This window comes from Panulirus ornatus, chromosome 7, assembly GCF_036320965.1.
Source record: "Panulirus ornatus isolate Po-2019 chromosome 7, ASM3632096v1, whole genome shotgun sequence".
NCBI lineage: Eukaryota > Metazoa > Arthropoda > Malacostraca > Decapoda > Palinuridae > Panulirus > Panulirus ornatus.
The window spans coordinates 13,744,661-13,757,958 of NC_092230.1; the positions used below are offsets into that span (position 1 = coordinate 13,744,661).

Genomic DNA, 13,298 nt, shown 5'->3' on the forward strand with positions numbered 1-13,298 from the left:
CCCGTTTTGGCATGCGCTCTTCGCTGTTCTTGTGTGTAAAGTTGTGACGTAGGAGTTGAGTGACGTGGACAGGATGGAAGTGTTGTCCAGGCCGTCAGCTAGCGGCACCTCATTGTTTCTCGGGAAGGCTTATGTTGGGTGGTGACGACTGGTGGAGTGTTGCAGTGCCCCGGTGTGAGCCAGGGATTTAATGTGTGTGATGCTGGAGCTGTGTAGCACATGGTCCAGTCTCAAGAATGTTATGCCGGAATACACCATTGTGCTAGTAATTGTGACCCTGAAGCTGTGAAAAGTGATCTCAACTCCAGTTTCACCTCTGTGCTGATAGGGGAGGCACTGTGTGAGTAATTGGATGTATTAAATAAGACATTGTGATAATAATGTATATGTGTGGGTGTTATGTTTTGTAATTGGTACTGTGACATGTACACTTATTACAGGTTGGATCTAGATTAAATAGAGTAACGACCAGTGCTGTCTCACTCACACCTTGGTGAAACAGTCCAACACATCCCCTGCCAAGATGGATGAACAGCTGATGAAGGAGCGGACCATCGCCAAACACAACTTTACTAGGAAGGTCAACTTGTTAAAGGAGGCGCAAGGCCGGGATGACACCTTGGAAGTGTTACGAGGTATTTATGGTGACGTGTGCAAACAGTTCCTGGAAATTGAAAAAATTAATGAGCAGTTAGCTGAGTCTCTTGATACAAAGAAATCAAATTATGATGTGCTCATTAATGAACTTGATACTTATATCACTGATATTCAAAGGACAAAAACCACAGATGGGAATAATTTGCAGTAATCAGCGCCGATCAACAGATCAATTTTGCCATATGGACGTTCAATGTTCTTAGCTTGTACTCCTAGTAAATCTGCCACGTTACCCATATCCACCTGTCCTGTTTCTGAGGTAATATCTGAGATTCCACAAGCTTTGATTACATGAGTTTGGCCTTGAAAATCACTAAGAGGAACATCATATTCCAATGTTTCCAATTTGTGATAGTCATTTCCTACTTTAGTAACAGCCAAATTTATGCTTCTCCCTTTTAAGCACATAAATTTTTCCATACGATCAGTTATGAGTGACGTATTGTTACCAGAGTCCCAGAGGGTAGTTATGGGTCGTGTGTTACCATAAACTGAACTTATTATTAACAAAACGCCCCTTTTTGGTAAGAAAGTGCTGTTTATGTATCCCTGCTCTTTACCAAAACAATTATGGAGAATCTGATGGTGGCCTCTCCCACATTCACCACATAAAGATTTCTGTGAACATTGACGGCCCCTGTGACCTAACTGTAAACAAAGGAAGCAGGCACCCATCCTATATACGTCATCAATCTTCTCCTTGCTGTTAAGTTTTTGAAACACAGTACATTGAGTAATATCATGTGTATCTGTACCATGGTACCAACATTCAACTGGTGTTTGAGACTCTACTCCAGACATATTTCCAGTTAACATAGAGATTTGCTTAGATAAATTAACTAAACATTCCTCCATCTTGCTTTGTTTTCCATGAAGCTGGGTTATGGCTGTAGTGAATACGTCAGTGTCACTGTCTAGGTTCACTGAGTGTACATGCACTTTAATATTAGGGTTAGTTGCCCTAACGTCATCATTCATGTATTCAATCCTTGTTTCTCTTTCAACAAATATTTCAGTAACTCAAACATTTTACTTTTATCCTTTAGAGTTTGCAAAATTTTAGTCCACTCTCTTTTTTGCTTTGGTGGGAAAAGCTTTTCTATATGACTGACCATAGTAACAGTATTCATCTCTTCAGAAAAATTAACTTTCTCTAAATCTAAAGAGGCTCTCTCAACTATGCTCACCATATCCATGAATTTCTGTGGATTGTCCTCGGGTATTGGTTTTAATGTCTTTATGTCATTCAAGACTGACTGCACTAGTTTTGTTGGATTGCCATACCTGGCATCCAACCTTTTCATCATGGAATCAAAAGAGTCATCCACCCCGAGAACTACCTCCAATGCCTCCCCCGACAGACAGGATCGCAACACATATGGATCATCTTCATATACTGATTTCATTAATCTTTCATAGTCTTTACAGAATGTGGGATAATCACGAATCTTGCCATCAAAATGTGGTGGAGTTAACCGCTGCATTCTCACTTTGTGCATTTCGTTAACACTGGCTTTGTCTTTCTTTGGTACTTTAGCTATTATTGCATGAGCCTAATTTTTTGTCCTTTCAATATCAGTGATATAAGTATCAAGTTCATTAATGAGCACATCATAATCTGATTTCTTTGTATCAAGAGACTCAGCTAACTGCTCATTAATTTTTTCAAGTTCAAGGAACTTTTTGCACACGTCATCATAAATACCTCGTAACACTTCCAAGGGGTCATCCCGGCCGTGCGCCTCCTTTAACAAGTTGACCTTCCTAGTAAACTTGCGTTTGGCGATGGTCCGCTCCTTCATCAGCTGTTCATCCATCTTGGCAGGGGATGTGTTGGACTGTTTCACCAAGGTGTGAGTGAGACAGCACTGGTCGTTAATCTATCTAATCTAGATCCAACCTGTAATAAGTGTGCATGTCACAGTACCAATTACAAAATATAACACCCACACATATACATTATTATCACAATGTCTTATTTACTACATCCAATTACTCACACAGTGCCTCCCCTATCAGCACAAAGGTGAAACTGGAGTTGAGATCAATTTTCACAGCTTCAGGGTCACAATTACTAGCACAATGGTGTATTCCGGCATAACATTCTTGAGACTGGACCATGTGCCACACAGCTCCAGGATCACCAACATTAAATCCCTGCCTCACACCGGGGCACTGCAACCCTCCACCAGTCGTCACCACCCAACATACAGGCCTTCCCGAGAAACAATGAACGGCCACTAGCTGACTGCCTGGACAACACTTCCATCCTGTCCACGTCACTCAACTCCTACGTCACAACTTTACACACAAGAACAGCGACAAGCGTATGCCAAAACCGGAGATAGAAATACAATATTTCATTAGCAAAATAATGGTACAAATTGTCTGCAAAACATAAGAAAATTACAAATCTAGTCAATACGATAACAATGATATAGTTATAATAATACAATTTATCTATTCAATTCAAAGAAAACTTGACTAATAGGACATACTGAGATATTCTCAGTACACTCCCGCCACAACTACAAGCAAAAACAATTATTGCTCCTCAATGTGGAGCAGCAACACAAGTCTGTGAACCGATCTGTTGATCAACCTGTCCTTCCCATCACACATAGAGTCAGACTTCGAGATTTTGTATCTTAATACTACATCTCGTACTTTTCCGTCCCTGCCTGGTTTAGCTCTTTCAACCAGTGCTAACTTCCAATTTCCTCTAATCAAATCACTGTCTTGCACTAAAACAACATCTCCTTCCCGCATATTTCTACGTGCTGTATGCCATTTTTGCCTGATAGTTAAGGTTGGGAAGTAGTCTCTCATCCATTTCCTCCAAAACGAGGTTACAATACTTTGTACAAGAATGAAACGCTTCCTTGTATCAGTCGTTTCCACTATTGGCCCAATTGGTACCTTGTTGCTTGCACGACCAAGCAGTAGATCGTTAGGGCACAAGTAAGCACCCAAAGATATATCGTATCCAGGTTTCAGTCCGATTGGGCGTTCATTTAATATATTTGCTACTTCATATAAGACACTTTGTAGTTCGCCGAATCTTAGTACATTTTCGCCCACAACTATAACAAGCAGCCGTTTCACCGTCTTAATCAGAGATTCGCATGCACCATTTTGCCAGGGTGTATTCGCCGAGTTGTTGAATGACCATGGCATACCTTGATGAAGCCCGATTTGAGATATTTGGTTAATGTTCCATTTTTCAGTCATATTCCTGAAATCTTTATTGGCAGCCATTAACTGTGTTCCCATGTCTGAATGCATGGTGTGAGGATAATCCCGCATGGAAACAAACCGACGAAATGTATTCAACAAACTCTGTGTGTCATATCCTTCCATGAGATCAATATGGACTTCACGACTCGCTATGCATGTAAATATCACTCCATAAGCCTTGGCCCTAGTTCTCCGTTTTACAGTGTCTCTTATCATTAATGGGCCAAACAAGTACAAGGAGGTATTTAAGAATGCAGGTGATGGTTTGAGTCTTCTCTGGGGGAGTTGCCCCATTTGCTGTCCTATCACAACTTTGTTTAACCTTCTGCATATTACACACTTTTCCTTTACCGATTTGATCACCTTTCGTGCTCTAGGTACCCAGAACTTACTTTGAAGTTTAGCTAAGGTGAGGTCTATACCCCCGTGATCAGTGTTGTGTAAGTAAGTGATGTATAGTCTGGTAAACTGATTGTTTTGCGAGAGTAACATAAACTGTTTTTGATTCAAATTGTCCTTCAACCAACTGCTGATTCTCTCCCCTACTACAATGATCCCATCTTCATATTTACTGGGTCGTAGTCTTTTGAATATTTCCTTCCAATTTTCTTCGAATTCCCTTTGGACCACCTTAACCCAGTACCTTTCTGCCTTTCTCACATCATCGGCAGTGAGTGTATGCAATATTCCTCTGAATGTTTTCTTTCTAATAATGCAAAGGATTATAGCAGTGGTCTTTATCATTCTTTTCTAACAGCTAAACCTTTCAATATTCATCATGGGTTTTACCTCCTGTTTGATGTTACATTGTAGTGATACTCTATTCTTATTTGGTAACTCCTTTATGCAAGGTTGGTCTATTGGTCATTGATCAATAGGTAAAGTTAGATAGTGTGGGCCCCTTTGCCATGCTGACTCACATCCCAGGTTTCTTGGATTCTGTGTCCGTGTGGCGTAGTCCGCAGCATTGCCGTCAGTGGCCACCCACCACCAATCATTAGTATTAGTATGTGTCTGAATCTCCATAATCCTTGTTCCAACAAAAGCTCGAAATCCTCGTGATTCATTTTGTATCTGTGACCTTACAATCATTGAGTCAGTTAGATGTAGTACCCTATGGAACACAAAACTTGTTTCTTTTTCTATTACCTTCCGTAACCTAGCAGACAATACTGCTGCACAAAGCTCCAGTCTCGGAGTAGTTATTTGCCGAATGGGAGCAATTCGACTCTTGGCTGCGAGTAATTGAGCAGAAAATGTGCCATCTTTCAGTTCAAAGCGAATGTATGCACATGTAGAGTATGCAATATTGCTGGCATCAGCATAAATGACAAGTGTGGGGTTACCAAGTGCATTATCAGGCTTTATACACCGCCTAAATTTTAGATCCTGCAAGGCATACATATCTTGGAACAAATTAACCCAGTGCACATGCATTTCATCAGGGATTGGTTCATCCCAACCCAGTTGCTCATCAGCTTTGCATTCTTGTTTTCGTTTGATGAGATGTCTCATTAATAGCTTACATCGTATCTTGAAAGGTGTAGCAAGCCCTAGTGGGTCGTATAGTGACGCCACTTGACTTAGGATCATCCTTTTTGTCATTGTTTGGGTATCCTTTGCACTATTTTCTCTACTGTTAGGTCAGGACCAATGCGGATCTTCTCGCGTTTTGTAGAAAAGTTACTCCTTACTTTGTAAGAGAATTGATCTTTCTTTGGTTCACAAATCATCCCCAGTACCTTTTCAACCTCAGTAGCAATTATCTTAGAATCTTCAGTCATATCATGACTTCCAGACATTACCCATTTTTTCATCTGGAATCCTCCACTTTTAAGGATCTCTTCGGTCGTTTTCTTCTTTCAAGGGCTTCCTCTGCACTTTCACATGAATGAAGAATGTCATCCACATACGAGTTATTAATGATCATGGCAGCTGTTTCCGGGTACTTGTCTTTGAACATTTCGGCAGTTTTATGGAGGGCTGTCATGGCAATCACTCCACTGGGTCTGTCACCGAAAGTTACCGTCTGTAAACAGTAATGGTCAGGCTCCCTGGTAGTGTTCATATCTCGCCACAAGAACTGGTGGGTCATTTCATCCGCTTCAGAGAGGAGTACAGAATTATACATTTTACTGATATCTCCCACAATTGCTACCGGACTCTGACGAAACTTAAGCAATATGCCAAAAAGATCACACAGCATATCAGGCCCCTTGGGATAATAGTCATTCAAGACGTGTCCCATGTATGAGGCTGAATAATTAAACACTATTCTGATGGGAGTGGATTTAGAGTGTGGTCTTAATATTTCATGATGAAGGATGTAGTGTACTGGGCCCTTATAGTCCTTGATTTCATCTGTAGTCAATTTTCGAGCTAAACCTCGCTCCACCATGTCACTGATCTGATCACTATATTCCTTTGCATATGCAACTCCTCTTTTTGCTAATGTCTTTTCTGTAGCTCTAAGTGTGCCCACGCAGGCTGTGAAGTTATTTGGCAAGGTCTTTGGCGATTTAATCCATGGATAGGACGCTGTCCATTGACTTGTTTTTGAGTCATGTATTAAACCTTGTGTTATTAGAGACAATTCCCTTTCTTCTTTAAGACTATATTTATTACTTCCAAGGGGACACTTTCCAGATTTTACAGTTGCCACATTTTGGAATGCAACATGTCCCCAGATTTTCTACAGAGAAGAAGTCATCAAGCCTTCTCGTAACACTGGCTTTTGATTCAACAACTAAATCATTTACCGTACATGCAGCAATGTGATTAATCCTAACAAGAACATGAGCAGAGTCGACACCTTTCACCTTTAATCTAGGGTGCGAACCTCTAATACAGTGCCCAAATGGTCCCCACAATAGTTGGAGGTTACCTACAGTTTTAATCACAGATGGGAATAAGTTGCAGTAATCAGCGGCGATCAACAGATCAATTTTGCCATATGGACGTTCAATGTTCTTAGCTTGTACTCTTAGTAAATCTGCCACGCTACCCATATCCACCTGTCCTGTTTCTGAGGTAATTTCTGAGATTCCACAAGTTTTGATTACATGAGTTTGGCCTTGAAAATCATTAAGAGGAACATCATATTCCAATGTATCAAATTTGTTATAGTCATTTCCTACTTTAGTAACAGCCAAATTTATGCTTCTCCCTTTTAAGCCCATAAATTTTGCCATACGATCACTTATGAGTGATGTATTGCTACCAGAGTCCTAGAGGGTAGTTATGGGCCGTGTGTTACCATAAACTGAACTTATTATTAACAAAACGCCCCTTTTTGTTGATAAACTGCTGTTTTTGTATCCCTGCCCTTTACCAAAACAATTATGGAGAATCTGATGGTGGCGTCTCCTACATTCACCACATAAAGATTTCTGTGAACATTGACGTACTTTTCCGTCACTGCCTGGTTTAACTCTTTCAACCTGTACTAACTTTCAATTTCCTCTAATCAAATCACTGTCTTGCTCTAAAAGAACGTCTCCTTCCCGCAAATTTCTACGTGCTGTATGCCATTTTTGCCTGATAATTAAGGTTGGGAAGTAGTCTCTCATCCATTTCCTCCAAAACGAGGTTACAATACTTTGTACAAGACTGAAACGCTTCCTTGTATCAGTCGTTTCCACCATGGGCCCACTTGGTACCTTGTTGCTTGCACGACCAAGCAGTAGATCTTTAGGCCACAAGTAAGCACCCAAAGATATATCGTATCCAGGTTTCAGTCCGATTGGGCGTTTATTCAATATATTTGCTACCTCATATATCACACTCTGTAGTTCGCCGAAGCTTAGTACATTTTCGCCCACTACCATAGCAAGCAGCCGTTTCACCGTCTTAATCAGATTCGCGTTCACCATTTTGCCAAGGTGCATTCGCCGAGTTGTTGAATGACCATGTCATACCTTGATGAAGCCCGATTTGAAATATTTGGTTAATGTTCCATTTTTCAGTCATATTCCTGAAATCTTTATTGGCAGCCATTAACTGTGTTCCCATGTCTGAATGCATGGTATGAGGATCCGTATGGACTGCACGACTCGCTAGGCATGTAAATATCACTCCATAAGCCTTGGGCCTAGTTCTCCGTTTTACAGTGTCTCTTATCATTAATGGGCCAAACAAGTCCAAGGAGGTTTTGAAGAATGCAGGTGATGGTTTGAGACTTCTCTGGGGGAGCTGCCCCATTTGCTGTCCTATCACAACTTTGTTTAACCTTCTGCATATTACACACTTTTCGTTTGCCGATTTGATCACCTTTCGTCCTCTAGGTACCCAAAACTTACTTTGAAGTTTAGCTAAGGGAGGTCTATACCCCCGTGATCAGTGTTGTGTAAGTAAGTGATGTATAGTCTGGTAAACTGATGGTTTTGCTAGAGTAACATAAACCGGTTTTGATTCCAATTGTCCTTCAACAAGCTGCTGATTCTCTCCCCTACTACAATGATCCCATCTTCATATTTACTGGGTCCTAGCCTTTTGAATCTTTCCTTCCAATTTTCTTCGAATTCCCTTTGGACCATCTTAACCCAGTACCTTTCTGCCTTTCTCACATCATCGGCAGTGAGTGTATGCAATATTCCTCCGAATGTTTTCTTTCTAATAATGCAAAGGATTATAGCAGTGGTCTTTATCATTCTTTTGTAACAGGTAAACTTTTCAATATTCATCATGGGTTTAACCTCCTGTTTGATGTTACATTGTAGTGATACTCTATTCTTATCTGGTAACTCCTTTAGGCAAGGTTGGCCTATTTGCCACTGATCAATAGGTAAAGTTAAATAGTGTGGGCCCCTTTGCCATGTTGACTCGGATCCTAGGTTTCTTGGATTCTGTGGCCGTGTGGCGTAGTCCGCAGCATTGCCGTCAGTGGCCACCCACCACCAATCATTAGTATTAGTATGTGTCTGAATCTCCGCAATCCTTGTTCCAACAAAAGCTCCAAATCCATGTGATTCATTTTGTATCTGTGATCTTACAATCATTGAGTCAGTTAGATGTAGTACCCTATCGAACACAAAACTTGTTTCTTTTTCTATTACCTTCCGTAACCTAGCAGACAATACTGCTGCACAAAGCTCCAGTCACGAAGTAGTTATTTGCCGAATGGGAGCAATTCAACTCTTGGGTGCGAGTAATTGAGCAGAAAATGTGCCATCTTTCAGTTCAAAGCGAATGTATGCACATGTAGAGTATGCAATATTGCTGGCATCAGCATAAATGACAAGTGTGGGGTTACCAAGTGCATTATCAGGCTTTATACATCGCCTAAATTTTAGATCCTCCAAGGCCTACATATCTTGGAACAAATTAACCCAGTGTACATGCATTTCATCAGGGATTGGTTCATCCCAACCCAGTTGCTCATGAGCTTTGCATTCTTGTTTCCGCGTGATGAGATGTCTCATTAATAGCTTACATCATATCGTGAAAGGTGTAGGAAGGCCTGAAGGGTCATATCGTGACGCCACTTGACTTAGGATCATCCTTTTTGTCAGTTGTTTGTGTATCTTTTGCACTATTTCCTCTACTGTTAGGTCAGGACCAGTGCGGATCGTTTTGCGTTTTGTAGAAAAGTTAATCCTTACTTTGTAAGAGAATTGATCTTTCTTTGGTTCACAAATCATCCCTAGTACCTTTTCAACCACAGTATCAATTATCTTAGAATCTTCTGGCATATCATGGCTTCCAGACATTACCCATTGTTTCATCTGCAATAATCCTCTTTTAAGGATCTCTTCGGTCGTTTTCATTCTTTCAAGGGCTTCCTCTGCACTTTCATATGAATGAAGAATGTCATCCACATACGAGTTATTAATGATCATTGCAGCTGTTTCCGGGTACTTGTCTTTGAACATTTCGGCAGTTTTATGGAGGGCTGTCATGGCAATCACTCCACGGGGTCTGTCACCGAAAGTTACTGTCTGTAAACAGAAATGGTCAGGCTCCCTGGTAGTGTTCATATCTCGCCACAAGAACCGGTGGGTCATTTTATCCGCTTCAGAGAGGAGTACATAATTATACATTTTAATGATATCTCCCACAATTGCTACCGGACTCTGACGAAACCCAAGCAGTATGCCAAAAAGATCACACAGCATATCAGGCCCCTTGGCATAATAGTCATTCAAGACGTGTCCCATGTAGAAGGCAGAATATTTAAACACTATTCTGATGGGAGTGGATTTAGAGTGTGGTCTTAATATTTCATGATGAGTGATGTAGTGTACTGGGCCCTGATAGTCCTTGATTTCTTCTGTAGTCAATTTTCGTGCTACACCTCGCTCCACCATGTCACTGATCTGATCACTATATTAGTTTGCATATGCAATTCCTCTTTTTGCTAATCTCTTTTCTTTAGCTCTAAGTCTGCCCATGCAGGCTGTGAAGTTATTTGACAAGGTCTTTGGCGATTTTATCCATAGATAGGACGCTGTCCATTGACTTGTTTTTGATTCATGTATTAAACCATGTGTTATTAGAGACAATTCCCTTTCTCCTTTAAGACTATATTTATTACTTCCAAGGGGACACTTTCCACATTTGCAGTTGCCACATTATGGAATGCAACATGTCCCCAGATTTTCTACAGAGAAGAAGTCATCAAGCCTTCTCGTAACACTGGCTTTTGATTCAACAACTAAATCATTTACCGTACATGCAGCAATGTGATTAATCCTAACAAGAACATGAGCAGAGTCGACACCTTTCACCTTTAATCTAGGGTGCGAACCTCTAATACAGTATCCAAATGGTCCCCACAATAGTTGGAGGTTACCTACAGTTTTAACCACAGATGGGAATAATTTGCAGCAATCATCGCCGATCAACAGATCAATTTTGCCATATGGACGTTCAATGTTCTTAGCTTGTACTCCTAGTAAATCTGCCACGCTACCCATATCCACCTGTTCTGTTTCTGAGGTAATTTCTGAGATTCCACAATCTTTGATTACATGAGTTTGGCCTTGAAAATCATTAAGAGGAACATCATATTCCAATGTTTCAAATTTGTGATAGTCATATCCTACTTTAGTAACAGCCAAATTTATGCTTCTCCCTTTTAAGCCCATAAATTTTGCCATACGATCAGTTATGAGTGACGTATTGGTACGAGAGTCCCAGAGGGTAGTTATGGGTCGTGTGTTACCATAAACTGAACTTATTATTAACAAAACGCCCTTTTTGTTGACAAACTGCTGTTTATGTATCCCTGCTCTTTACCAAAACAATTATGGAGAATCTGATGGTGGCCTCTCCCACATTCACCACATAAAGATTTCTGTGAACATTGACGGCCCCTGTGACCTATCTGTAAACAAAGGAAGTAGGCACCCATCCTATACACGGCATCAATCTTCTTGCTTTTAAGTTTTTGAAACACCGTACATTGAGTGATATCATGTTTATCTCTGCCATGGTAACAACATTCAACTGGTCTTTGAGACTCTACTCCAGACATACTTGCAGTTAACAGAGAGATTTGCTTAGATAAACTGAACTAAACACTCCTCCATCTTGCTTTGTTTTCCATGAAGCTGGGTTATGGCTGTAGTGAATACGTCATTTTCACTGTCTAGGTTCACTGAGTGTACATGCACTTTACTATTAGGGTTAGTTGCCCTAATGTCATCATTCATGTATTTAGTGCTTGTTTCTCTTTCATCAAATATTTCAGTAACTCCTCAAACATTTTACTTTTATCCTTTAGAGTTTGCAAAATCTTAGTCCACTCTCTTTTCTGCATTGGTGGGAGAAGCTTTTCTATATGACTGACCATAGTAACAGTATTCATCTCTTCAGACAAATTAACTTTCTCTAAATCTAAAGAGGCTCTCTCAACTATGCTCACCATATCCATGAATTTCCGTAGATTGTCCTCGGGTATTGGTTTTAATGTCTTTATGTCATTCAAGACTGACTGCACTAGTCTTGCTTCATTGCCATACCTGGCATCCAACCTTTTCATCATGGAATCAAAAGAGTCATCCACCCCGTGAAGTACCTCCAATGCCTCCCCCGACAGACAGGATCGCAACACATATGCATCATCTTCATATACTGATTTCATTAATCTTTCATAGTCTTTACAGAATGTGGGATAATCACGAATCTTGCCATCAAAATGTGGTAGAGGTAACCGCTGCATTCTCACTTTGTGCATTTCGTTAACACTGGCTTTGTCTTTCTTTGTTACTTTAGCTATTATTGCATGAGCCTGATTTTTTTTGTCCTTTAAATATCAGTGATATAAGTATCAAGTTCATTAATAAGCACATCATAATTTGATTTCTTTGTATCAAGAGACTCAGCTAACTGCTCATTAATTTTTTCAATTTCAAGGAACTGTTTGCACACGTCATCATAAATACCTCGTAATACTTCCAAGCGGTCATCCCGGCCTTGCGCCTCCTTTAACAAGTTGACCTTCCTAGTAAACTTGCGTTTGGTGAGGGTCCGCTCCTTCACCACCTGTTCATCCATCTTGGCAGGGGATGTGTTGGACTGTTTCACTAAGGTGTGAGTGAGACAGCACTGGTCGTTACTATATTTAATCTAGGGCCAACCTGTAATAAGTGTACATGTCACAGTACCAATTACAAAATATAACACCCACACATATACATTATTATCACAATGTCTTATTTACTACATCCAATTAGTCACACAGTGCCTCCCCTATCAGCACAGAGGTGAAACTGGAGTTGAGATCTCTTTTCACAGCTTCAGGGTAACAATTACTAACACAATGGTGTACTCCGGCATAATATTCTTGAGACTGGACCATGTGCCACACAGCTCCAGGATCACGAACATTAAATCCCTGCCTCACACCGGGGCACTGCAACCCTTGCCCCAACACCTCCACCAGTCGTCACCACCCAACATACAGGCCTTCCCGAGAAACAATGAACGGCCGCTAGCTGACGGCCTGGACAACACTTCCATCCTGTCCACGTCGCTCAACTTCTACGTCACAACTTTACACACAAGAACAGCGACAAGAGTATGCCAAAATGGGAGAGCGAAATACAATATTTCATTAGCAAAATAATAGTACAAATTGTATGTAAAACATAAGAAAATTACAAATTTAGTTAATGCAAGAACAATGATATAGTTATAATAATACAATTTATCTATTAAATTCAAAGAAAACTTGACCATTTTGACATACTGAGATATTTCTAAGTACACTCCCGCCACAACTACAGCAAAACAATTATTTGCACCTCAGTGGCGAGCAGCTACACATTTCTGTGAACCGATCTGTTGATCAATCCGTCCTTCCATCAAACATAGAGTCAGAACTTCGAGATTTTGTATCTTAATACTACTTCTCGTACTTTTCCTGTCCCTGCCTGGTTTAGCTCTTTTCAAACCATGTGCTA

At 40.6% G+C, this 13,298-nt stretch overlaps 3 protein-coding genes across 3 annotated transcripts; all 3 read right to left on the reverse strand.

Moving 5' to 3' along the window:
* Positions 1 to 768: 768 nt before the first annotated feature.
* Positions 769 to 2,474, reverse strand: LOC139749298 (uncharacterized). Its single transcript, XM_071663022.1, is given in 3 exon segments — positions 769 to 1,646; positions 1,649 to 2,210; positions 2,268 to 2,474. Coding segments are annotated over 3 exon segments (1,647 nt in total).
* Positions 2,475 to 2,546: 72 nt separating this feature from the next.
* Positions 2,547 to 5,696, reverse strand: LOC139749300 (uncharacterized). The gene is made up of 3 exons (XM_071663023.1): positions 5,637 to 5,696; positions 4,815 to 5,283; positions 2,547 to 2,557 (listed from the first exon to the last, which is right to left on the reverse strand). The coding sequence occupies exons 1-3, from the start codon at positions 5,694 to 5,696 to the stop codon at positions 2,547 to 2,549; spliced, it is 540 nt and encodes a 179-aa protein (XP_071519124.1).
* Positions 5,697 to 9,326: 3,630 nt separating this feature from the next.
* Positions 9,327 to 10,199, reverse strand: LOC139749301 (uncharacterized). Its single transcript, XM_071663024.1, has one exon. It carries the CDS (start codon positions 10,197 to 10,199, stop codon positions 9,327 to 9,329), a length of 873 nt encoding a protein of 290 aa, XP_071519125.1.
* Positions 10,200 to 13,298: the final 3,099 nt, after the last annotated feature.

Excerpts from the sequence above, each read along its gene's own strand:
- LOC139749300 (XM_071663023.1), bottom strand. The coding sequence starts at position 5,696 with ATGTCTGGAAGTCATGATATGACTGAAGATTCTAAGATAATTGCTACT. Across the intron at positions 5,284-5,636 it reads TTGCTACTGAGGTTGAAAAG|GATCTAAAATTTAGGCGGTG; the intron begins GTACTGGGGATG and ends TATGCCTTGCAG.
- LOC139749301 (XM_071663024.1), bottom strand. The coding sequence starts at position 10,199 with ATGGTGGAGCGAGGTGTAGCACGAAAATTGACTACAGAAGAAATCAAG.